This window comes from Lissotriton helveticus, chromosome 1_1 (genome assembly GCF_964261635.1).
Source record: "Lissotriton helveticus chromosome 1_1, aLisHel1.1, whole genome shotgun sequence".
Lineage (NCBI taxonomy): Eukaryota > Metazoa > Chordata > Amphibia > Caudata > Salamandridae > Lissotriton > Lissotriton helveticus.
Window position 1 is genome coordinate 172,823,692 of NC_136057.1, and position 27,352 is coordinate 172,851,043.

Sequence of the window (27,352 nt, forward strand, 5' to 3'; positions counted from 1 at the left end):
AGAATCTTTATGAACCATAAATTGGCCAGAAAGACTGCTCGTACTCGTATTTAAGAAAATGTTGTGCGTCACCCATTCCCAATAGCATTTTTTGAGCTCATTTTTTGATGGGAATTTGGCTGTCTCGGGCGAAAACCACAACTCGTTAAGGCCCAAAGATAGTAGGGTGGCCCTAAGATCTTTAAACCAACCAATTTTGGTGGCTCCAGGACTATTTTTTACCTCCAGGCATGCTTCCGCGTAGTGGTGTAAATCAGGCGTCGTCCACAGGCGTCGCCAGAATGATAAGGGCCGATATTTGGCATAGTCAACCACCGAGTGGCAGCCCAAATCAAATAATAAAGGGAGTAAAGGAGTTGACTGGGGCAGACCTGTTGCCATCCTTATAAACCTATTTTGGGCATGTTTCAGGGAATCCAGATTACTTCCACCCCAGAGCTCTGCTCCATATAACACCGCTGACAGTACCTTCCCTCCATAGATCTTCATCAGCGGTGACATGGGCTTCGTGAATGACCCCTTGTGTTCCTTAATCAAGGCTCCGCCCAGCTGCTGATGTTTCAGGGTCATGAGCTCAATCTGATGAGTCCAACTAAGGGTGTCACTGAAAGTAACACCCAAATAGGTGAAGTACTTGGTCTGCTCCAGGGGGGTGTCCCCCATAACAACCCTAGCGTTGACCTGCTTGTGCCCCCTCATCACCATGAATTTGGTTTTGGCTACGTTCACCTCAAGCTCATGTTCGCTGCAGAAACTCTCAAACCTCGACAGTGCATGCTGGAGGCCCTGTCGGGTTCGTGAAATCAGGAGAGTGTCGTCAGCGAACATGAGCAGGGGGATTTTCATGCCAGCCAAACTCGGAGCATCAGTGGGAAATCCGTCGAAGTACTTGGTAACTCTATTAATGTATAGAGAAAACAAGGTTGGTGCCAAAACGCATCCCTGTCTGACACCTTTCGACACAGGGAATTTCTTAGTCACCTCACCAGGTTTGCCCCATCTTACAAAGGCATAGGTCTCTGTGTGGAGATTAACTATAATGCGGACCAAAGAGGGAGGCATACCCATTTCTAGAAGGCTATTCCAGAGCCCAGCCCTCGGGACAAGGTCAAACGCAGACCGAAGGTCTACGAATGCCGCAAATAAGTTTCCTTTGCCCAGGGTGACCGTCTTCCAGTGTAAAAGCATGAAACGAAAAGCCTGGTCCAGGGTGCTTACGTGAGGTCTAAACCCAGCTTGGAGAGGAGTGAGTACATTAAATTCCTCAATCCATGCCTGGACCCTAGATAAGACAAGGCAAGAAACTATCTTCTGTACCGCATCAATAAGGCTGATCGGCCGGTAGTTGGAAGGAACCGACCGATCACCCTTCTTGAAGATGGGCAGAATCTCAGCACCAGCCCATGAATCAGGAACCTTTGCACCCCTAGCCAAAGAGTTTGCCAAATACAGAAGATAAGGAACCCATAGGTCCCGGTCCTCTTGGAAAATATCTGCTGGGATGCAGTCCGGGCCGGGCGCTTTGCCCCTAGGGATGGCATTCAAAACGTTTTCAACCTCTTTAGCAGAAAACACAAGGATGTCACTAGTCAGTGGCCAGCCAATGGGAGCAACCCCCACCCTAACACACCTAAACTGTTCCTCAAAATAAGACACCCAAGCACAAGGGTCAACAGAAGCAGGACTAGGACGATCGTCCTGGGACTGTCCCCACTTGAGGAGGTGCCAAAATTGCGTGAGGTTCCTAGAGCCGCAGGCATCAACAAGGAGAGCCCAGCGCTCATCATCCCATGCGGCTTTAGCCCTCCGTTTAGCTTGGTTATAAGCCTTCCTGCTGGATTTAATAAGGGCTGGATTCCTAGATTTTAATGCCTTAAACAGGATTGAGTGGGAATTGGCACAATTTTCATCAAACCAGTTCGCAGGCTTCCTCGTCTTACCTAAGCCCTTTTTAGCTACAATTTTAACGAATAGTTTCTTTAGGGATGCAAACAGGCTTGCATGAACGTCTAAAATATTAGGATATGTCTGATTCGAATCAACACACTTCTCTAGTTCCCTTAACGAACTTGAAACCAGTGTTCTTATTTTACTACGTGCACTCCCGTCAACGGCAACCCTTGGCCAACGAACCCTCCTCATATCATTAGTTAATGCAACGGCCCCTTGGACGGGATTAGAGTGTCGCACAATAGGCCCAGCAAAACTAAAGTCCTTCAGTTCAGCGATGAGTGGTTCGTGATCACTTTCAGGACGTGGTCTAATTGCCATGTCCGTCACCAGGGGCCACAGGGACATATCAACTAAGATATAATCAATTCGACTACTATGCCTGCCGTTGAAAAATGTTGGGCTGCCCAATCTGTCCGATCTGGTGCGACCGTTTAGAGCGCGCAACCCCCAATTCAGACATAAACCTTTGACAAAGGTAGCACATTGGGACCACTTAGCAATAGGAGGAAGCTCAAGTTGGGGAATACCCCACATCAAATCTTCGTCCTCAGTTAACATCCCGTCTTCTCCACTTAAAGGTTCAAAGCAAATATTAAAATCACCCATTACAACCACCTGACCCACTGAATTTGTAGAACCAAGGAATTCATCTAAACGTGTTAGGGTGGAAGATACACGACCACCCGCGGTTCCTCTGGCGTAAACATTAAACAGCAAGACATCCAACCCACTATTAAATTTCAAATTAACTATAAGGATATCAGGACAGTCAATATAAATTTCCTTCACAGAAACCCCTGCAGTTTGGCGAACCCAAACGGTAAGGCCCCCCATTGCTCTACCTCTTTGGCCTCTAACTGCGGGTTTGTTAAAGCACAGAAATCCTTGAAAATAAACTGGATGGGTTGACCATGTCTCCTGAAAAGACCAAATATCACCATTACTGATGAAGTCAGCCCAGTCAGGTATACATAAACAGGATTCTATACCCGCCACATTCCAACATCCCAAAGTAGTACCCTTGACACAAGCTTGAGCACACTGGACTGTTGTATCCTTGGGGAGTTGTTCACAGGGTTGCAGGGAAAATTCAACAAATGAAGAGACCTCATTGGACACCCCTTTCTCAACAGCATAGGATGGAGTACCCAGAGCTTCTACCCCCCCCCCCCCCCACACTCTGAGTTAGAGACAACACCCCCAGGTGGGGGTGCTGGTCAATCATTGGTCGCCAGCCAGGATAATGGATCGTAAAGGTTTCTCAGAGGGATCTTCCAAGACTCCTTAGGCTGAGTAGACATATTTGAAGAAGAATGTGTTGGGAAAAAACTTGGGTACTGCTGAGTCTGATAGATAGAGGTATCCCTGACTATAGATTTATTGCTGCCACCACTGTCAATCTACCACAACCTGGGTAGACAGAGGGCAGTAGCCACTCACTGTGAAATAGGGGTGCACTAGGCATGCCCCCTCGACTGCCGTAGTCTTGCAGATCCATGGGATGGTGGCCAAGGCCAGTTGGGCGGAGCGGAGATGTGTGATGGAAGTGTAGAAGGACAGGTAGTGGTTAATGTATGCAGGTCCTACATTGTGGAGGGCTCTGTAGGCGTGCGTGAGGTGCTTGAAGGTAATTCTTTTGTTGATAGGTAGCCAGTGAAGGTCTCTCAGGTGGCCGGTGATGTGGCTGCGGTGTGGGATTCTTAGTTTGAGTCTGGCAGACGTGTTCTGGATGTTCTGCAGTTCCTATTAGAGTTTCTGGGTGGTGCCGGCGTAGAGTGTGTTGCTGTAATCGAGTCTGCTGCTGACAAGCGCATGGGCAACTGTTTCCCTGGATTCGGTGGGGATCCACTTGAAGATCTTACAAAGAAGCGGAGTGTGTGGAGATGATGTCACGGCATTGAGTCTACAGTTCATTGAGAGCAAGGAGGAGTCCAGGATGATGCCAAGGTTTTATGCATGGTCTGAGAGTGTGTGGGGGGTTTCAAGCGCAGTGGGCCACCAGGAGTCATCCCAGGCGGAGGGGGTGAAGCCCAGGATGAGGACTTCAGTGTTGCCAGAGTTAAGCTTGAGGCAGCTGTCCTTCATCCAGGTGGTGACTGCCTTCATCCCGTTCTGGAAGTTGCTCTTGGCGGCTGTGGGTTTGTCTGTGAACGAGAAATTCGTCTGGGTGTCGTCAGCGCAGGAGATGTTGAGTCTGTGGCTTCTGATGATGGCTGCAAGCGGGGCCATGTAGATGTTGAAGAGGGTTGGGCTCAGGGAGGATCCATGAGGCACTCCACAGCTGATCTCTGTGGGTGTCTGAGTTGAACGGTGGAAGTCTCATTCTCAGTGTTCGGCCGGTGAGGAAGGAGCGCGCCCATTCTAGAGATTTGTCGCAGATGCCGGGGCCGTGGAGTCTTGAGCAGAGGTTGTTGTGGGAGATGGTGTCGAAGGTGGCTGGGAGGTCCAGGAGGATGAGGGCAGCAGTTTCGCCTCAGTCGAGGGGGGTGCAAATGTCATCTGTAGTAGCGAGGAGAGCAGGCTCGGTGCTGTAGTTGCCTCTGAAGCCCGATTGGGAGAGGTCCAGGATGCTGTTCATTTCTATGTACTCGAACAGTTGGGTGTTGATAACTTTCTCAATGACTTTGGTTGGGAAGGGGAGCAGAGAGACAGGTCTGTAATACTTGAGGTCCGTCAGGTTGGCTGACGGTTTCTTCAACAGGGGGTTGATCTCTGTGTGCTTCCAGTCTTCGGGGAAGGTGGTGGACTCAATGAAGCAGTTTATGGTACGGCAGAGTTTGGGGGCGATATAGGTGCCGGCTCTGTTTAAAATGTGGTGAGGGCAGGGATCCAAGGGGGCTCCGGAGTGGATGCTCTTCATAATCTTGAGGGTGTCGTCAGAGGTGAGGGTAGTCCAGTTGGGCAAGGTGGGCTGGGGTCTAGAGCCATTGGGTGCAGTGGTTGCGGGTGGGGTGGGTGGATCTTGGGTTGCAAAGCTGTCACAGATCTCCCTAATCTTGCGATGGAAGAAGGTGGTGAGGTTGTCGCAGAGTACTTGAGAGGGGGGATGTCTGCTGTCTCAGTGCTGGTTTTGGTGAATTTTTGACCACAGCCAAGAGTTCTTTGCTGTTGTGTGCGTTGGCGTTGATGCGTTCCTGGATGGCTAGGAGCACACTCTCTCTGGAGACACGCCAGAGACTTCCATCCCAACACCACATATCCACACACACATTTGCAATCCACATTTCCTTTTCACGCTGTGCCGGAGGACTCCACGCGTTCGGATACGTTAGTGAAGCTGCGCGTACCCAAGTAAGTCACTTCTGTAATAAGTCAGCATTTTTCTCACATGTGTGCTGAGTTTATGCTACAGATGTGTAAATGTGGGTTTAACATGCTGATCCAATGGAGGAGCGAAAACATAAGCAATCCACTTCGTAAACTTTATCAACAGTGTTTGACATGATAAAATAATCAAAGCGCTAGAGAACTGGTATGTTATTTCGTATCAAAATAAACCTAATGTAGGTGTTTATCTAGGAGGTCCCTAAAAAGGTGATCTCTTTGAACGTTTGTGACAATACTATAAACATACTGAGGGAAATAGACATTTCTGATTTCGTGAACAGCATCCTGGACATTTCAACCGAAAGAGCCTGAAACGTGGGAGTAGTCAAAATGTAGGGGGCCTGCATCCTGGTGCTGGAAGAGTGTATATAGTGTATTTTCTGAATGTTGTTTTATGTCAAGTTAGAATGTTGTGTATCTATAATTTTATTCTTTTGTTTGGCTGGCATTGTGTTCGTATCTGTCGGTTGAGGAGGTTTAGCGTCCTGGAATGTCTCCTGTGATTCTAGTTACGTTTAAGTGTTGTTTGTAGCATGCCTTTGAACATGGTACTTGTCTGTATGATTTATGTATACATTGTTCTTGCTACACACGAAACAGGCAAGGACGGCACCAGCGCACTTTACAAAGAGGCGAAAACAGGTGCGAAACAATAGTAGCGAAACATACAAAGGTAGGACGGAAGATTCCCAACAAAAGAAAGAAAACAGGTTTCATCGCTTTGATATGAGAGTGAAGTTTTAAGTTCAAAAAGAGAGCGTGGGTGGAGAGGGAGGGTAACAAAGAAGCAGAAGGGTGGGTGCGCTAAAGAGCCCGGAACAAACAGAGTAATATAGAGGTGTCAGCAGGTGTGCCAGGCAACGAGGTTAGATAGAGAGGCAATGACGAAAACGGCTAGCGCCAAGAACCTACCTGTGGTGTAGAGGGCGCTGTAAGTCCAGATACCCTGAGCAATAAAGTTGTTTGGAAAACTAGGGGGCGAGAGAGTGCTATATTTTGGGGGCTCAGGCTGGGGATTGTGCCAATTCTGGAAGGAGGAGAGTCCTGTTCTCAAGGAGTGCTTATTACACAGGGTTCAACATGTATCAGATGACACTAGTGTTTCCTGCAAAGTCCCTGATGAAAATGGGCGTCAATTCACCAAACTGCCAGAGGTAGCAGAAGGGACATCACACACCATTTGGCCTTTACTTTGTCTCGCACACACACACAAATGTTAACCAATCACACACTCCCTCTCAGATAAAAGAACTCAACTACAAGCACTTATATCAAAAAGGAGGGAAGAGGATTCACAGTCCATTCGGTTCCCCTGGTTCAATGCTAGGTTAATCAAAAAAGGGAATGGACACTGGTATCTACTTAACCATTGGTCAAGTATTGACAACCCTCATAGAACACCTGGTCTAGATCGTTGCGGTATATCTTTTTTCCGCCCCGCCAGGGATCTTGGCATAGTCATAGGGTTGTCAAATAACGTGCGGTATGCCTGCCTCACCCGAGGCTACCTCTGGTTCAGGTAGAAGTGTCCAGAAATCAAAAGAGGAAAAAAGGGGGGATTTTTCTCTAAAAACAGTGTGTCACCTTCGTAGTTTTTAATAAAAATAGGTTGACACTGTGTTAAAAGTTAGCGATATATAAGGTATAATCGGGTTACTTGATTACCATATATCAATCAGTATATGGGGGTGTCGACATGTTTCAGCTCTTGTGGCCCAGCCGGGTCTAGCGAGCTTTCGTCAGGACAGTAGACAAACAAACAACATATAAAGGTACTCACACAGTTAGTGTTGGGTCCTAATTAGCTTATTGAGCTGAAATTTTACCTATAATGGGGACACAAAATACCACATTGAAAGTATACAGTATAGGTGATTAGGCATTTTCCTGTTAAGTAAAAAGCACAAACTAGAATTACTAGTAAAAAGAAGAATGGTATATATCTAATTTAGAGTACATACAATTGCGCAAGATAGGAAGGTAGGAAGGAAAAGGAGTAAGGTTTCAGCAAGGAGTGTCGCTTTTAAGGTTAAGCGTCGGTAATTTATTACTTGAAAGCCCCTGCGCATTGTTGTTCATATGCGTGGAAGCCATTGGGTAATGTATGTTACAGCATTGTCTAGTCGCATTCAATTCTAAAAGTAAAAACATGAAAGACCCTTCGCATTGCTGTTCATATGCGCGGAAGCGATTGATAAAATATGGCCACTGATAGCTCGAACGTTGTCTCCTCGCTTTAATTTCTTAAAGTTGAAACAATAAAGCCCCAGCGCATTACTGTTTATATGCGCGGTAGCCTTAGGGCAAATGTGAAGGCACCGTTTGTATATGGGCAGCGTTAGTTGTAAATGACATGCTTTCCACCGGTACGCTGATTTTAAAGTGCGCGCTAAAGCAAATACGCCGACATACAACCACACACCACAACAGTGCTACATAAAAGTACCTTAATAGGTTTAGTTTGTCAGCATCAGCAGGAGTGCGGAGTCGCTGTACGCGGTCCTTGCTATGAAATATACACACAATTAGGCAAAGGTTGCTATGCACTCTTACCAGTTTTCCGACGTGTTTGAAGAGAGATCTCTTACCCGCATGGACCGGCTTGCAGTCCTTGTGCTGACTCCGCTCCTGGTTACGGGCGGGGCTCAACATCCGGGTTTAAGACTGGTGTCTCTGACACTGAAAAGGGACTAAGAGAATTCATCTAAACACCAACTACAAGATGGCTGCCAATCAGTCTTACCTTGTAGTCACATTCTCAGTATGAAAACTAGATGGAATGTTGGTAAAGAGTGTTAGTAGTTACCGTTACCTCTAATGAATGCCAAGTAATCATAGTTCATTACCCCCAAATTTCATAAGAACGAATACAGATACCGGTATTCATCTGGTTTGTTAATGTATGGTATTCAATGTTGATCTCAAAGGGTGCCACTTAATTGAACTGGTTCCAAGGAACATTGTCATTCATTCCCCGTACATGGGTGCCAAGGCGGTCCACCCATCTTGCTCGGCGTTGTCATTCTTGTTCTTTAACATCTCAATTACTGTCCAGCGTAGGTCCTCGCAAGAATGACCTGCTTCCACAAAATGTGTACAAAGCTTGGTGTTGTTTTTCTTTGTCCTGACATTACTCCTGTGTTCACCAATTCTCAACTTGATTTTTCTACAGGTCATGCCTATATATTGGCGTTCACAGGGGCAAGTGACCATGTAGATTACGTGTGTTGAATTACAATTGGTGTGTTGCCTTTGAGTCCATTTCAACTACAAGCATGCATACAACATACATTTAAAAGCATTTTGTACGTAACTTGGCTATCGTACTCAATTTTTTATTACACTAATAGTGAATAATATTATTCACTATTTGTGTAATAACAAATTTAACAGAATACCAGGAAAATGGAGCAGCTTCAAACGATGTCCATTATCTAATCCTGTTTTCCAGGAACTGATTTTGCCACCTCTGAGGCCAGGGGTCGCAACGTCAGTGCCAGGGAAAGCAAGGCGAGAGCCAGGAGTCGCAGCTGCGACCCCTGGCCACCCCTAAATGACATCTATGCTGATGAACCAGAGTGAAGTATTGTGTGCATTAGGAAGGTGGGTTTGAAGATGCACCAGGCTTCGATTAGGAACAACCGTAGAGAGGTGAGTACCAGGGACTGGTGCCAGGCAGGCCACAGTGTGAAGGGTGGCATTGAGTGGGGCAAGGCGGATCTTAAACAGCCTGTCCAGAGGGGCATTCACATATTCTGATATAGAGAGGACCATAACTCGACTCCTCGTCTCGAGAGCTGCCTCTGAGATGAAGTCTCTGATGCTTTTGAGGAGTCACATTTGAAACCAAGGGGCATAGTACCAAGCCCTCTGTGCTGCCACAGCTTCACGTTTTGTGAAGCTCTGGCAGCGACAATCACAAAATCATATTTGTGAGGTGACGTAAAGCCACAATGAGTGGCTCTGAATGGCCTCATAGATATGGAGTAAGTCAAGGCAGTGCAAATTGCTGCAATGCCTTACGGTGCGCTAGGGGGGCGTTCCATGGACACTGCAGTGGGTGTTCCCATGCAACACCCATGGATTTTGTTACTCACCAGATTTACAAAGCCACGCAAACCTGGGAATGTGCCAACATCTTACGCCTCCCCAGGTGAGATGTAATAAGGAGAAATAACTTTATTTCTCCTAGTTTTTTCCTCTTTCTATGTGTGCCGCATTGTGCAGCACACAGAGGAAAAAGCCTCTCTGGATTGTCCCTTCCTGCACAAAAACAATACTGCCAACACGCAGGCACCCGCCTGCATTGGCGCTAGGCTGCCAAAAATGCATAAGCGCAACAGATAAGGACATAAATGTGGTGTGTTGCATAAATAAGGCACTTTCTTGCCCTTTCCCTGTGACACAGGGCAGCACAGCAAGATGACTTGCTGTGCTGCCCTGCATCACTAAAGCTTTAAATATGGCCCAGCATGTTTGAATACTGCAGCTAGAAGGAGATTAGTTATGGGCCAGTAAGGATTGAGCTTTTGGGGCTGCCATTGAGTTTCTTAAGGAGGGATTTAAGGCAGTCTGGGAACTTAGACTGCGACAGGGAGTTATTTACGAGCTCTGACCTGAAGGATTTAGCAAGAAGGGACCAAGGCTGTGATGGGATCCGTAGAGTAGCCAGGATGCTTGGCATCAAAAACAAACCCTAGGATGTCCTTTGATAAAACTGGTGAGGAGACTGCCAGCTGGATGGAAATGTTTTGTACAATATGGAGGTACCTTTAAAGGGGTCTGTGGTGGGGGCAGAGGTGATCATATGGAGCTCATGTTTCTACAAAGAAGACTGCAAATTGTTGACAACGGAGAGCTTTCTTGGGGAGGGCGTATCCCAGTCTATCTGCTATCTTAGATAGGAGGCAGTGGAGTCCTGGATACGTTTCTTGTAAGATCTTCTGTTGGCTCAACAAGTAGTACGAAGGTCTTCATAATGCTTACGGTTTCACATTCTTTCAATAGCCCTACAATTTCCCTGTTGCCTTTAAGAGATGAGGGCTGTCGTTCTGAGTTCTTTTTACTTTACATTGAAGGAGCAAACTCATCTAACACATAATAAAACAATCTCGTCAGTGCAGGATGTGAGAAGATTTACATGTGTCAAGGAGGGTGAACAGTTCACCCGTCTCCATTTCACCCAGGTTCACGTAAGAGTAAAGTGTGAGGTATTAACCCACTCAGTCATTCAATCAGTGGTAAACGGCTGAACTCTTCATGGTCCAGGTTTTTGGTGTCACATATTTAAACTGAATATTTATTGGGGTGGATGGATCTCGTGGAGTTTCACTCTGTGGAATTCCGCAGAGTTACCTACAAACTGCGAGATTCTGCAGAGTTCTGGTACGTTGCACTACTTATGCTGATTTTTAGCGCTGGGAGCTTGTCCCGCACTGTAAAATCAGTGCGAACTGCCTATGCGGTGCACCAGACGGTGCTGATTCTTTCTGCTGCTCGAGTAGATTTTCTACTTGAGCGGCAGCTTTCCCAACTCAAGCTGCCGTGGCCACCCGCGATGAGAAATCTCACTGGGAGGTGGTCTAGTGCTTGATTTTCTTGCTTGTGCTTGCCAACTTAACATTGGCGAGCCGCATGTGTGAAAAAACTCCACCATGTGGGTTGGCATAGTTTACCGGAACTACACACTCCAAGCAGAGCATGGAGTGGGCAACGGAGGAACAGAGTTTACCACCCACCCCTAATATTTATCGATTGACTACTGACTGTGATTTTGTTGGGAGTCAGCAAGAAAGGAGTACGGAGGAGATCAGACTAACTAACTAGCAAGGAGGGTACTTCCGGCTCCAGATGCGCTCCTTAGGATGATGAGATCAACATCGATCCCTTGTTACGCGTGGAAACTACACAGAGCTAAACAAGAACATTGTTAATAGTGTGTTATTGCTTTAAGCTTGTTAAATGAATAATATTTTCCCACGCCTGTTTATTTGAGTGGTATGTTTATATTTTTTCAGCAGGGTGTGGGTTGATGCATTCCATTGAGTTGCCCGGTGTTTCTTTGTCATTGACTCAAGGATCGGATGTACAAATAACAGAATAGAGATTTTTCTAATAGCGATTTTTACTGAATTGCTTTTGGTAATCGCTATCCTTAATGTATGAAACTTTAGATTTAGTGGGCAGTAAATAAACCCCTTTTATGCATATTATTGATATGTAGGTAAGTTGGAATGATGACCATCACAGGTATGCTGGCCTGCTGGGGTCAGCAGACAAGCATGTCTGTGATTGCTTTCAATTAAAGCAATCAGTTTTCTTTGAAACTCAGCTTGTTTTCCTTAAAGAAAAAAGGACTGCATTTCAAAAGATAAATGTGAAACGCTTACGTTTTATTTTTTAAGAGGACCAACCCTTGCTCTTGAATTTTTTTTTTACATTCTCTAAGCGGAAAGGGCCTCATAGGGACCCCTTTCCTTTTGTGAATGGCTTACCACCTCCTTTGAGGTGTCAGTAAAATATTAATGTTTAGTGACTGCATTTTGGTAGCAAAACATTAATACACACCACTACAAATCGGTATTTGGAAGGGACGCCCTAAACACACTTGTTCCAAATACCGAATTGCAAATACAGACTGCAGTTTTGTTTTGGTCGCAAACTCCCGATTCTGCGAATCGGGCTGTTGGTGACCTCAAAAATACTTTGTATACCTGGCCCTTAATTATTAGTGAGAGGGAACTACGGTTGCATTAAATTTCCCTACAATTTATTAAGGACCTTCTTGCTATTCCATCGAGCAGCCCGACCGTCCCAATGCTCTTGGACACTGGTTGTAAAGCCATAAGGGACCAGGCTCGGCTTCGCCCCCTTCTGCTCTGGGCACGCTTGTGGAGGGTCCCGGAGCTACAATCTTACGCCAATGGGCTGGCAGAAGTGATGCATGCTGATGGCTGGAGTAGCATCAAATGGCTGAAGGACATAAAACACCTCTTAGGGGAACTGGGTTTGGCCTCTTGCTGGCATAGTCACTCCGCTCCACCAAAGAAGACTCTAAAAAAACTTTTCTGGGAGTGGGTTGACGTGAAGCGCTCTAGTAGCCAGCAGCATTGCAAAACCACCGCAGCTTTCCTGTTGTTTAAAGACGTTGTCTTGTATGAGCCATATATGGATATTATAACAGTAGCCATGGATAGGTCCTTGTATATAAAATTTCGGCTAGGTACTTTGCCTTTGGCGGATCTCTGCTCAAGGTGGAATAAAGCCCAGCACACATCACGCTTTTGTGCCTCTTGTTCGGATAAACCAGAGACGGTGCCACACTTTCTTTTTGAATGCCCGGACTATGGTCGCCCCAGATCACGTTGGCTTGCCCCCATTTGTAGAGAATTGGGGACTCGTCAGCACTCTGTTGCCCTTCGGATTCTTTTAACGAATACAGCCCCCCCTATTGTTTGTGCTGTTGCAAAATTTTTAAAATGGGCTTGGTTGATAAGACTTAGAAGACTGTCCATATCAATTTAATTCTCTTTTTAGCTAATTTATTCTGATATATCGTGTTTTAATTGCCATTCTATTTGTACAGTCTTACTTATTTCGACATGCTGTTTTTATATTTTTTGTACTGCTTTTATGATATGTGCATATCGAAATAAAGCATCAATCAAACTGTTGTTGGATTTTTAAAACACAAAATATATTATTACAATTTGAGAATATATTATTTAAGAATATTACAAATTATATAATTTAGGGACCTCTACCTTAGACCACTGAGGTTAAGATTCTTGAGACTACGCATTTCTTGAACATACTTGTGTGTTCCTGACGGTAATATTACCTACATTTTAACTGCACTTACTGTATTTTGCACATTGGTACACTGCACTTTACAGCTGTCTTGGTAGGCATTTTAGGCTTTTTAATACTGTGATTAACTTTGGTTTATAATATCCCCAATCTCAGCCTATTTACCTGCTGCATTATTATACTTGCTCCCCGGTCCACATGTTTGTTTTGTGGAGGGAGTTTGGAGCAGTTAATCTGCCATCTTGGGATAATAACTGGGAGAGTTCTTTTCATCTGCCATTTTGATAGGCAGTGCTCTAGTTTCGTGAAGACCATGAGTCTTGTGGTATGTGTGAGGGTAAAAAAAACTACTGAAGCAGACCTGCCATGCTGAACGCATTCCAAAGGCAAGCCCTCCTGTGCCGTCCGCACTGAGTCTGTGCGTCATGCTAATTGTCAGCCAACATCTAGACTGGGACTCCAAGCTAGGATATGGTTATGTTATATAGTTGCTTGTAACGCGCACTGTTAGTCGAAACTGACCTGGCGCGGGAGAGAATCAGGGTGTCAGCTAAAATAAAAGCAGATGATCTACAAGGCTTGCCTGAATAAGTGAGTTTTCAGATGTTTTTTAAAATATGTGAGGTTTGTCGTATGCCTGACATGAGGTATTCCTCGACAGACATTATTTCATTACGTCCAGCTCTATACCTTCCTCTTCGCACAAATATGGAAAAAATAAAATCTGTTTTTTTTACGGGTGGAATATGCTATCCCTGAGGACCATAATCCTTCAATTGAGCCTATAGATGGGAAACATCCATTACAAGGCAGTAATCACATCGCATTGCTTTTACAATGCAACTGTTACAACGCAACTGCACTTACATTGCATGCTATTACAACACATGTCACTGCAACGCATTGCATTACAACGCTTACTAATACAACGCATGCCATTACAACACATTATAAGTTAATTAATGGAGATTTTTTAGTTTTAGAGTGGGTATGGGTGTTGGGGTATATGGGAAAAGTAATGTTTACCCCTACACTATCCAACACTTTCCCTACTGTTGCACACACTGGAGTGGGAATAGTAATTTTTACCCCTAAACTATCCAACCCTTACCCTACTGTGGCACTCACTGAAGTGGGAATAGTAATTTTTACCCCTACACAATCAAACACTTACTTTACTGTTGCCCATAAAGTATTATGAAGTGTAATGGTATGCGTCGTAATGGATTGGGTTATAATGGTAGTCTTTAAAAATGCATTGTTAAATCAAGTGATGAAATGGTAGTTGAGATTTAAAAACCATGCTGTAACTGTTTGCGTTGAAACGTCATATATTCCTATGGATAGCTCTGGCGTCACTGCTGCCAAAAGCGATGGCCCCTCCCACTCAAGGCTAAAAAGAGCACACCTTATTGTGCTTTTGAATTGAGAATTTTCGCCAATTGTCTCACCAAAGAGGGAGAGGTGTGACCGAAGGCTATAAAAAAGTTTATATTGTAAACGTATTGAGTGCCACGCTTGCGACTACCTGGTGCCTCTTTTATGCACTTATTTGCTCTCTGCTGAACTGTCTCGGCCATTCCTGGTGGCATATCACAGACCTAGTAGAGATGCTTTATCTCTACCTCATCTTTATGAACTCAAATGTACTGCTCTTTTGCACCTTCCAAATCTGATCCTTTTAGGTGACTTCAGTGATCAGAGGAATAACATACAAGATCCATCAGTCTCAGACTTTTATAAATCCAGGAGATCTTTTGGAGTTTCCCAAACTGTTCACAGAACAACTCACAATTTGGGCCCTCCTCTTGATCAAATCCGGTTCTCAATGAAATAGTTTGGAGTCTCTAGCTTAATCCCTATGATCTGTACTGATCATTTTTCACATTTCGAAAGAGACAAAGAGCAATGTACCTTCTGTAGTTTCAACAACAGGTGGCGCTCTTGGAAAAAATATTTCAGCGAAATGTAGTGAAAATTAAAACAGATTGTTTAACTAACAACATCAACTTCAGTTCAACTGAAGAAGCATTAACATTTGTCAGTGATAATTTAACAAGTGTACTTGATAGGGTGGCACCTATAAAAAAAAACTCCACATTAACACCAAATATAATTCAGAATAAATGGTTCCCCAACTCTCTACAACTCTGTCACCTAAAAGTAAGATATTTACAAAACAAATAGAGAGCAACTTATTCCAAGGAGGATGCCTTTAATTTCAAAGCAGAATTGAAATTATACAAGAAACAAATATTTACAGCCAAATGTGGCTATATTCAGAGGCAAAGTTGAGAGGCTTCTGATCTTATCAGAGAAATATTTAAAACCATAACATCTTTTTAGAACCACTGTGTTTGTCGTCACAACAATTCTGTGAAGAATTGCCCTGTTATTTTAAACTAAAGCCCCAAAAATGTACTTGGAGACAAGAAATGATTATTAATCTCTTCCTTATGATCCTCTCCCCACTGAAATAACCATGTCAGCAGTAAATTAACTATATTGACACTTAACACCATTAACCCAGGCGCTCCAGATGATGTCTGTCTGCCATATCGAAGTCATCACCCCAACTCTTATGAATAGAGTGAACTATTCACCATCGCTTTGTGAAGTTTCCCTGGAGTGCATGAAAGAGTTAATACCTCTTCTTCTGTATTATCGCTTTGAGGCACTCACTGTGATCAGTGTAAGAAACTTCTGTTCCAGTGAGCACAAATTGACATATTACATAAGGCGTGGATATGTGGCAACGTTTGTTGGTGTTATTCCCGTCGCCGTGAGATCCCTCTTTACAATAATAGCTGTACCTCCTCCTGGTGTCCGCCCTTTCTTTTTTATTAGAATGAAAACACCCTGGGAGGGCTTGCACTGAGCTATGTAGTGGCAGAAACTCTAGGCACAGGCAAAAATCCCAAATTGCCTCACCGGGCTTACATCATTTCTTTATAGTTACATTCTGTACAGTCGCTCACCGGGTTGTAAACTTTGTGTCAGAGCCATTGCCTTTTCCTGTAACTGTCGTTGAGCGTGGGGTCAACAACACACACAAGTCCTCTATCTTCCGTGCCTGAGCCTTGAATTGTGTGGAAATGTGGCAGCGTGGCATTTGGCTGTTATCTGTGGCAGCTGAAAGAGCTGGTTCTGGACCGTCACTTCCTCGCCAGCACTGGAGCACACAATTGACCGCGCAACACAGGGAGCTCTGTAACTCATGTCTTTATTCTTCGGCATGCAACCGTTAACTGAATGCACTACGTCATAAACTTTATTGACCACACCCAGATACCTCCCAACTGGTTACGTAACTTGGTAAGGAGTCCGCGGAGGACCACAATGATCACACAGCAGTACATGTACTATGTAAAGGGTGGAAGCCTGGATGAGAGTGGTCAAGAAGAGCACTGGATGCCAGAAAATCAGATAGCTGGCCCTTAACCTGTGTATTCTGTTGTTATTAGCAGAAGAATCTCCTCCTTACGTTTGATGCTTGACTTTGTGACTCACTGCACAAGAGTAGCCTGCATCCATTTGACGGCTTGGTTTGTGTTTCTAGATTGGAAGGAGTCGATGATCCAGGAGCTGGAATTGCAATTCATGGGAACAGGATCCCAATCCGGGAAGAACCAGCACCAGGGCTGTAAGGTAAGCACGGGGTACAATGGCAGGGGAAGTCTGCTCATTGGGAATGTGTGGCTAAGAGACCTCAGAGAGAGATGCATGTGTGTTGTGAACACGCGCCAAGGAGCCCAAACAAAGACATGTAGGCGGTCTATGGCCATCTGTCTGTGAAGAGCACAGTTCTTTAATTATATATATATATATATATATATATATATATATATATATATATATATATATATATATATATATATATATATATATATATATATATACATATATATCACTCTGTACATATCAGCCCCAGGGTTGCAAGGTACACACAAAAAAGCCATTGCTTGAGAAAACTGTAGATTCTGAATGTAGCTCTGTGCCCAAAGAGGATTGTGGAGGTGAACTGAGCGACATGTTTTTGCAGGTTCACCAGCAGAAATGCCCCAGATTTAGACACCCAAAACACACGGGAAAGTCCAAGCGGAAGTTCACTTACCAACTCGACCCAGGAAGTCAGGCAGACTGTAACCATGTACCTTCCACTCTGTACTTGAGGATGATGCTTATAGGATAACCATCAGTCCTGTGAAGCAGCAGAAGCATTTTATTGACAGTGAGTTCCAGAGCCCCTTTTGGTCCAACACACACAAGAAATCCACACTATATATATGAAATGCTTTACTAAAACTAATGCCTTGATCTAGTACAGACTATTTGAGAAGATGTTACCACATAAATAAATAAAATGGTTGTAATTAAACATGCGGTTAAACAGTATATTAAAAACAGCAACATTAGATGGTGCTAAGATGTTATTCATTACATCACCTTGGTGAACAAAAAAAACAAGCTATGGTAGCCACCCTTTTCTTGCCTCTAACAAAAACTTGCTTGCATTCAAGTTCTTATATGAGCTTCTCAGATTGACGCTAGCATGCATACCTTTCTTGGATAATAAAGTCATTTTCAAAAAGCACAGCGTTGTGAGAAGGTCGCAACTTGGCTCAATTATGGCCTTCTAAGTCGCGAAAGGCATAGATAAAGCCGGCTCTGTGAGCTCATGGCGTTCGGCTAAGGTGCTTGCAGCATGTGGATCCATCGAAGTTCCCAACTAAAGCTGAAGATGGCGCTGCATGAAAATGCTTTTTCATCTTAATGAAATACCCTTTTTTGTTCCTATGAAAAGGCCATACCTTGTGATTAATTATATAAAATACAATAATTACCCTATGAATTCTGGTGCACATTTATAAAAATGTGATACTATAATATAGCCTTAGATCCTGACGTAGCCGCTCTACTGGCCATTTAATGCCCTCCAGCGATAAAGGTCGGAGACGAAGGCGAGTGTGGCCTTTAATGGCCCGTTGAGTCCGCTAAGGAGGGCTCTAAGGCTATTAGAATATTCCACCCTTAGAGGGCAGATTGTTCTAATTTGTAAAAACAAAGGCCTCTAAGAGCCCAAGCGGATTTAAATCCCTTCAGGATCCGAGCGGCCTCTGTTCACAGAAACAGCTGTGAAAGGAAAGAAATGCGTTACTTACCTGTAACTGCAGTTATCCAGTATTGGTGTCTTTCATAGATTCACATGCCTGGATCATTCCCCGTCGTCGAGACGGGAGTCTCCGGTACATAGAAAAGTAATGTCTTATAGACATACATAGAGAATAGTAGGCCTAAAGGCCTCACCTTAGTAACATATCCATGTCCTTTTGTAAAAAGGACCAAACTCTAGAGAAGAGCCAATCAGCTATCACCTCCCTCTAGAACCTTCCTGGCAGGAGCCTCAGTTCCTCAGATTTCGTACGCACTAAGCTAAGTAGGCGTGACACAGAGAGTTAGGTGAGTCCTTCCAGGGGAGGCGGGAGGGTTGCATGTGAATCTATGAAAGACACCAATACTGGATAACTGCAGTTACAGGTAAGTAACGCATTTCTTATCCAGTATTATGGGTGTCTTTCATAGATTCACATGCCTGAATCAGAGTAGTAAGCAATGCAGAGTGCACATTTCTGATGGAACAGCACATACAAGTCCTTAGATAAGACACATCATGCGAGCATGTACCATCATTAGACCTCCACAATAAGTATTACTAAAGAAATGTGCACACCAGAGTAGGATGGAGGGACGGAGGAAGGCTCACCTTACTGAAAAGATGGCGTAACACTGATTGTCTCACTGCTGCATCATTCATCAGCTCCGTATCCAGGGAGTAGTGACTAGTGAAGGTATGCGGCGACTTCCATGTTGCCCCCCTGCAAATGTCAATGACTGGCACCCCTGCAAAGAGAGCTAAAGAAGTGGACATGGCTCTCGTGGAGTGCGCTCTCACATTGGAATGCAATGGCTGTCCAGCTTGGTCATGACAGAAAGCAATGGCTGCAGAAATCCATCTGGAGATGCTCTGCTTGGCAAGCGGTAGACATTTTCTAGGTCTGCTGTAAGCTATGAATAGCTGGTTAGATTTCCTGAATGTTTTCGTTTTGTCAGTGTAAACTTCAAGCATCGCTTGAGATCCAAAGAAAGCAGCGATCTCTCAGCTGCCGTGCTTGGGTTCGGAAAGAAGGAACGCAGAACCACAGGTTCATTTAGGTGGAAGTCCAACGGGACTTTTGAGATAAATCTAGGATTGGTTCTCAGGATTACTCTGTCGTTATTAAACTGTATAAAAAGATCCTGGATTGAAAACGCCTGTAGCTCACTGACCCTCCTTGCAGATGTGAGCGTCAGGAGGAGTGCTGATTTCCACGAGGCATACTTTAGGTCAGCTCTGTGTACTGGTTTGAACGGATGTTTCATGAGCTGGTTAAGAACCACATTGAGATGCCAGGCAGGTGGCAACATCCTTACTGGCGGGAAAGATCTGTGTAATCGTTTTAGAAATTGCTTAATCAACCCGCTTGACTAGAGCGATGGACTCGTTGAAGTTCTTTATAACAAGATATTGCAGCTAAGTGTACTTTAATGGAGGAGTGGGCTAGGCCAGACTGTGCCAGATGTAATAGATAAGGCAATATTTGCTCCGCTGATGTGGAGAAAGGCCGAATCCCGTGATCTGCACACCAAACACAAAAGCGCTTCCATTTCAGGGAATACGTCTTGGTCGTGCTATCCGCCCTTGCTCTGGCAAGAATGGCTACAGTCTTGTGGAATATTCAGATTGTGGAACTCTCTGAACTCAGGAGCCAGGCGACTAACCTGAGAGACCTCAGATCCAGATGTTGAACTTTATTGTTGTTCATTGTAAGCAGAGATAGATACTGCCGCAGGTGGACCGGCGGCTCCAGGGATAGCCGGTGGAGCTCTGTGAACCAATGTTGCCTCGGCCAAGTTGGGGCTATTAAAATTAGAGTACAAGGCTCCACCTAAATTTTCCTGAGGACTCTGGGAAGCATCGGGAATGGGGGAAATGCGTACGCAACGACGTTGCGCCATGCGATGGAAGATGCATTCCCTAGAGACCCTGACTGGGGATGCCAACTTGCGAAGTGTGGGCATTTGGTGTTCATTGTCGTCGCAAATAGATCGATTTGCGGCGTGCCCCATCTGGAGAAGATCTGGTCGATAATTTGTTGATCTAGCTCCCACTCGTGTGACGATGTTTTCTGCCTGCTCAACAAGTCGGAGAGCACATTTTCCGTGTCTGGGACATATTCCGCTCTTAGGGTTATATTGTGGAGTATGAGCCAATTCCAGATTATTTTTTGCAACTCGCGATAGTGTGTCAGCGAGCGTGTCCCTCCCTCTTTGTTGAGGTAGTGCTTAGTCGTGGTGTTGTCTGTCCGGATGAGCACCAGGGAATGTTTTATTCTTGGCAGGAAAGCTTGAAGGGCCAGGAAGACTGCCCGCAGTTCAAGCAGATTGATGTAGTTTCTTCTCCATAGGAGACCACTACCCGCTTATCTGTAGCTCTTGCAGAAAAGCTCCCCAGCCTTCCAAGGAGGCGCCTGTTGTGACAACATGAGGAGCAGCCGGAAGCAGGAATGGCAAGCCTTGAGAGAGGTTTTGAGATGACATCCACCATTGCAGGGGCTCCGACCATCTGAGGATTCACTTATGTGGTCGTCGAATGACCCTGTGCATTGGACCCACTGCTTCAAGAGCGCCTCCTGTAGATTCCTCATTCGTAGTCGACAGTGAGGAATCAGGAGGATACACGCTTACATCCCCAGGAGGGATTTGAAGTGACGGACTGTCAAGACTTTCTTCGAGGCTACTATTGCAGCTAGTGCAAGGGGCTTCTACATCCTCTCTCTGGATGGGAAAGCTTTTGCTGACCGTGTTTCCAGGGTTGCACCTAGGAAACTGATGCACTGAGAAGGTTGTAGGACCGATTTCTCCTGATTGAGGGTGAGACCCTAGCAATCGAAAAGCTTTAAACAGGCGTTGGACGACCTGGACGCGTCTTCTAAGGATGGAGTCCTGACCAGCCAGTCATCCAGATACGGAAAGACTTGGTGATGGCACTGTCTGAGATATGCCGCCACCGGGGTATGACATTTCGTGAATATGCGCGGTGCAGACTTGAGCCCGAAGGGCAGAATGCGAAACTGCAAGTGTCTGCCCGCTACTGCAAATCACAAGTACCTTTTTGTGTTTCCTGTGAATTGGGATATGGAAGTAAGCGTCCTGTATGTCTAGGGACGCCCTAAAATCCTGCTGTTACAGTAGTTGCAAGACCTCCTGGATCGTTACCATGCGAAACGACTACTTCTTAGGAATTTGTTGAGGGCCCTAAGGTCCAAGATTGGTCTCCACTTCTTGTCTTTTTTCTGGATCAAAAGAAGCAGGAATAAAACCCTTTTCCCTTCTGAGATGGAGGTACTCTCTCTATTGCTCCTTTCTGCAGCATAATCGAGATCTCTCATAGAAGCAGCCATAGATTTTTGTTATTTCCACTGTCCTGTACCTTGAAAGGACGACCTCCCAAAAGAGGATTGCTTGTTTTGCTGTTGTTGGCGCTGTTGGTATTGCGGTCTACTCTGGCCTGAAGGGCAGGAAGACCTGTATTAATAATTTCCTCTGTAGGAAGACTGTCCTCTTCCTCTATTTCTACAACAGGACTGGTTCTTATACTGAAGAGTGCCCAAAGGTCTCGCAGTGTCTGCTTCATCAATTTTTCGTGCCAAATAGTAACTGGCTAACATATGGCATGCCCAAAATCTTTGTTTGCACCTCAGGACGGAAAGAGGTTGCCTTTAGCCATCCTTGGAGCCACAAGACTGCTGCTCCATCTATGAGACTGAATCATGTTTAGCATCTTAAGAAGTATTTTATTAGGCAATGAATGATGAGTCCTGGATCCTCACGGATACTCAATGGGGTCTTGATATAAAACCCCTATTTCCCCTTCCTAACAAACACGGAATATTTCAGGTAGACGTATACTATTGAGTGTCTTATCCATTTACAGATTATAAAACATGCTTAAAGTTTAATGCCTTTACTACTACTCGTTTTTAGTTATCAGCTCCTGGGATGAACAACATTAATAATTCACTCTGCTTTATCATAAATCCTAAAACAGGGTCAATTGGAGGCTGATAGAACACCTGATCTTAACTGTCCATTAATTCTTAAAGAAGAGATACTGATACACACACCTTTTCAGCTCTTAACTGCTCACCTTTCATCTGGGTGACTTGGGAGTTAAGAGCTGAAAAGCTGTGTGTATCAGTAGCTCTTCTTAAAGAATATATATATATATATATATATATATATATATATATATATATACACACACATATAGAGAGAGAGAGAGACTTGGCCGAGTCCCAAGAAAAAACACTAAAATAACCACACGGGGGCCCCAATTTAGTTTTTTGGTTTTTTTGTAAAAGTTGTTTTTATTGCATTTGAAAAAGAATGAAATTGAGAAAAAGACAGAAAGAGAAACAGGCGGCAACATTGCAGTATTATACACAGTAGCCCAGCAATACTCCCGACGTATCCATTCAGAGCTACGGGGTACATTTCACCGCACAGAGCGGAATCTAGTAAGTCAGTGGTAGCTAGGGGTTTCAACTGCCCGGAGTTCCACAGTGTCTCTGCTGAGTCGTCCCCGAGAAGGCGTTCTCAGTATACTAAGTTCCTCGGGATGGCCCCCCGGGAAAGCCAGGGTCCCCCCCAGCAAGCTAGGCCGCAACAAAGACAAACCCCCCCTAAATCCTTCCCTTCCCCCCTCCCCGGTGTCCTCCCCAACCCCCCCATGTGGTGGCGCCAGCCAACAGTATCTCCCTGCCTTACGCATTCACATCAATCATGTAATTAAACCTGGAAAAGGTGGAGCGCTCGCAAGGTTGATGGGCAAACAGCAGATGGTAAACCATTCGATAGGAATCTGACAAGCGGACCCCATCGAAACATAACATTCTTAAAGTTGCCCAAGAAGATATCCGCCATTCTCTCCATGCTCATCAACTTCCATAGCTTTGCGTGCCATAGCGACATAGCCGGGGCCGCTGGTTTTTTTCAGGCCGCAGCCAGGGTAAGCTTGGCCGCTCCGAGGCATAGCCACATAATCTGTTTGTCTGCTTTTGTCTGATGTTCCAGTAGTGGATCTCGGAGACCCAAGACGACAAAGGATAGAGAGTCCGGGATCGGGTATCCCAACATGTCTCTGATATGTGACAGAATTTCGGTCCAAAAGGGTCAGATGATTGGACAGTCCCACCACCAGATGTGGCGAAAATCTCCTAATAGGCCACAGCCCCTCCAGCAGCGATCCGAGGTCGCTGGGAATATGCGGTGGAGTTTCGAGGGGTAAAGGTACCAATCAAACATAGTCTTGAAATGGGCATCGCGGAGGTCTGCTGAGTGATTGTGGGCCCTAATGTCCCTCCAGAGTCCCTTCCATTCACCTTCCTCTACTTCCCTACCCAGCTGACCTTCCCAGTGTTCCATATAGCGGGGACGAGGGGAGACCATTGTGCTGAGCAGGAGCTTATACAGAAAGGAGATCGTTCCCTTCATCGTAGCATCCGTAAAAGGAAGGCCTCAAAGGGCGAGGGCGATCTCGTAGCTGCCTCTCTTAGACCAGGGGAGGTCGCCCAGTGAATCAGCTGGGCATAACGGAAGCGTTCCGTGGGCGGCAGACCATAGTCCCTCATACAGTTGGAGAATGTGAGGGGTTCCGTGCCATGAAATAGGTGTGTAAGGGCCCTACACCCGCCCTCTCTCCAGGGCCGAAATGGCCCTTCTTGCAGCGCCGGCGGGAAAGCCGGATTGAAGTGCAACGGAGTGAAGGGGGAGGGGAACGACGTCCAGCGCTCGTCTCCTGATACCGTGTCCCATACCTTAAGAACAGTGCCTGTGGGGGTGCTGATGTAGGCATTCTTAGGCCTGTCTGGTTTGGGCTTCCAAGCCAGGTCCCATATCGACCTCCCAGCTACACTCCTATCCATGTGTAGCCAGTGTTTTTCAGATTCCTGTTGCGACCATTCTACCATGACCCTCAATTGTGCGGCCTTGTAGTACAGGTGCATATCTGGGAGGCCCACTCCACCCTCCTCCCGTGGGCGCCTCAAAGTCTCATAAGCGAGGCGCGCCCGTCCCCCCTGCCAGATGAATTTCAGCAAGAGGGTCTTCAACCGTCGAAAGAAGTCTAACTCCATCGGTATGGGGAGGGCCTGAAAAAGGTATAAAAATTTAGGAAGGAGGACCATCTTAATGGCGTGGATCCTACCCAGCCAAGTAATGTATTTCGGCTTCCAGCGGTCCAGTTCCACTCTCACCGCTGATAACATGGGCGGAAAGTTTGCTGCGAACAGGGTGTCAATAGAAGGTGTCAATCGGACCCCCAAATAGAGGAGGGAGGTCGACGCCCAAGCCAACGGCGTAAGCGGACGTAAGCGTTCCAGCTCGGCCGGCGGAAGCGTTAAGTTCAAGATAAATGATTTGTCGAAGTTAACCTTGAATCCGGCCACCTCCTCATAGTCAGACAGCAGAGTTCGAATGTGCGGCAGAGAGTGCGCCGGGTCTCCTACAGAAAGCAGCACATCGTCCGCAAAAAGGGAGATTTTATGCTGCTCACCTGAAAAGGGGAGTCCCTTTATCTGCTCCCGCTCGCGCATTGCGATGGCCAGGGGTTCGATGCTTAAGGCAAAGAGCAGGGGAGAAAGAGGGCACCCCTGTCTCGTGCCTCTGGTGTGGGCGAAGCCAGCAGAACGGTGCCCATTAACCATCACTCTGGAACATGGAGTGCTGTAATTCGCTCGGATCATGGTGATGAATTGTTGCGAAAACCCAAAGGCTTCCAGAGTGCGGAACATGAAGTTCCAGTCCACCCGGTCAAAAGCTTTTTCCGCATCGAGCCCCACCAAGACGGCTGGGAGATGGAACTTCGAGGCCTTTTCAATGAGGTGAATCACCCTTCGCAAGTTGTCGTGTGTTTGACGCCCCTTGATGAATCCCGACTGGTCCGGGTGAATAATGGTCGGCATCAAATCCCGGAGTCTACGTGCCAGGATAGCGGAGCATAGCTTAGCGTCTATGTTGAGCAGAGCTATTGGGCGGTAAGACGAGCATTGGGACAAGTCCTTCCCCGGTTTAGGGATTACGGAGATCACAGCCTCGGACATGGAACCTGTGGTGCAACCCGAGACTGCCATTTCGTTGAAAAGGGGTACCAAGAACTCGCAAAGTTCCGTAGCAAAGGTTTTGTAGAATAATGCCGTGTACCCATCTGGACCGGGAGCTTTGTGGAGCTTGAGGTCTCCGATAGTCTCCAATACCTCCTCTCTAGAGATGGGGGCCATAAGCTGTTCGTTCCATTCTTTCGAGACCCGTGGAATGGGGAGGGCAGCCAGAAAGCGATCCTGCGCTGCTTGGTCAAGGGAATCGCCTTTATACAATGTCTCATAGAACCGGCCAAAGAGACGGGCCTTATCTGCATCGTTGTGGCAGGGCGTCCCCGAGGAGTCCAGTATGCCACCTATATACTCCCTCTCTCGTTTATCACGCAGCTGACGAGCCAGATGTCTGCCTACTTTATTCCCCTGGGAGTAGGAAATGCGCCGAAGCAAGGTCAATTCCGCACGGTTGGCGTAATGGGCCTTCAGCTTACCCCGCACTGCAGTCAGTGGCCTTAGTGTGAGCCTAGACGGCTTGTTCTTGTGGGCCTGCTCCAAGTTAGCCAATTCCGCCTCTAATTCCTCCCTTTCCTTCCGTCTTAACTGATTGAGGTTAGCATTCAGGTGAAGGCATGTGCCCCTGACGGGGGCCTTACACGCATCCCAGGTGTTAAAGAGGGAAGTGTCTGACGCCGGGTTGAGGGTCCAGAACTCCCTTATTGCTTTGCGCAATGCCTTGCAGGAGGCGTCATCCCTGACCAGAGCCGGCGGGAAATACCATTTCTTCACCCCGTCACCCCCGGAGGGCCAGTGTAACCCCACTACCAGCAGGCTGTGGTCCGAAACAGACAAAGGGAAAATGCTAGAGTCCCGGATCGCTCCCTGTAGTGCCTGGCTCACAAAGATATGGTCGAGCCTGGAGTAAGTGTGATGAACATGGGAGAAAAACGTGTAGTCGCGCGATTGGGGGTGCAGAAATCTCCAGCCATCAACCAAGCCAAGTTCACCCATTACAGTTTGATTCTCAGCGGAAAAGACCCCAGCACCCGCCCTCTGCGCCCTTGAGCTATCTAGGTCTCTGTCCCAAACCATATTGAAGTCCCCCATGAGCACCATGAGGCCGTCAGCAAAATCCACCGCCTTAGCAAGCACGGCACGGAGAAAGGCATTCTGCCCCGCGTTCGGGACATATATCTCCACAAACGTACAAGTTACGCCATCAAGCACTCCCTTGACCATAAGCCACCTCCCCTCTTTGTCCCCGCTAACCCCCAAGGGTTGGAAATGTAGAGATGCTCGAAAGAGAAGCGCCACTCCCTTATGTTTGGTGGATGCAGAGGACCTATAGACCAGTGGGAATTGCCTATGGCGCAGGCGGAGTTCGTCTTTACGCGCCAGATGGGTCTCCTGGAGTCCCACAATATCTAAATGATGATCAGTAATATATTTCCATACTTTTTGGCGCTTTTGAGGAGAGTTGAGTCCCTTGACATTCCATGTCCCAATGCTAAGCGGCATAACGGTAAGGTAGAGTCCACCCCTTCACATTCAATGCTAATGTCATCCCCCCACTCCAGCACCCAAGAAACCTACCCATCCAATCCGTAGACATTCTTACTACCGAATCTCTACTGAATACTGAGCCCTTGTCCACATCCGACAACTCAAGGTCAGCAACAAAGTCCTCCCAATCTACAATCACTCCCAAAGGCCGAACACGCAAGAGCTCCAGTAGCATATACACAGCGTGAAAAAGACGTACCGTACATTCATACCAGGCGCCACCACCACCCTGCCCACCCACCCCCCTCCACCAGACCCCCCACAACACCCCCAGTGCCCCCCCAACCCAAACCCCAACTCAAAAACAAACAAATATACTTAGCAGTCTCAACGAAGCGTCCCAGATCAGTGCAGCGCACCGAACAGTCACCAGGAAGGGGGTGGGAGAATCCATGTGGGACTCCCATGGCCTCGGTCCGGGGTGTCTTCTCACAAAGTACCACCATACCCACGGAGCCTGAGTGCACGAGCCCCTCCGGTGCCCACTGACCAACAGCCCATAAGTCAGG

General features: G+C 46.3%; 1 protein-coding gene and 1 long non-coding RNA gene across 4 annotated transcripts in view; one reads left to right on the forward strand and one right to left on the reverse strand.

Annotated features, from left to right (window-relative positions):
* The window catches only part of LOC144782251 (uncharacterized), a 649,538-nt gene that overhangs the window by 186,744 nt on the left and 435,442 nt on the right, over positions 1–27,352 (reverse strand). For both annotated transcript variants that reach the window (XR_013601131.1, XR_013601126.1), the window contains one exon: positions 17,204–17,290. This is a non-coding gene — a long non-coding RNA (uncharacterized LOC144782251). The remainder of the gene's footprint in view (positions 1–17,203; positions 17,291–27,352) is intronic.
* Positions 1–27,352, forward strand: part of ARTN (artemin) — a 223,669-nt gene that overhangs the window by 134,861 nt on the left and 61,456 nt on the right. Inside the window, exon 2 of one of the 2 annotated variants that reach the window (XM_078661341.1) lies at positions 16,649–16,737. In XM_078661341.1, coding sequence (XP_078517467.1) covers positions 16,663–16,737 — 75 coding nt within the window. In that variant the 5' untranslated portion in view covers positions 16,649–16,662. Of the gene's footprint in view, positions 1–16,581; positions 16,738–27,352 lie in introns of those variants that run through there. The other variant, XM_078661422.1, reaches the window with a different exon arrangement.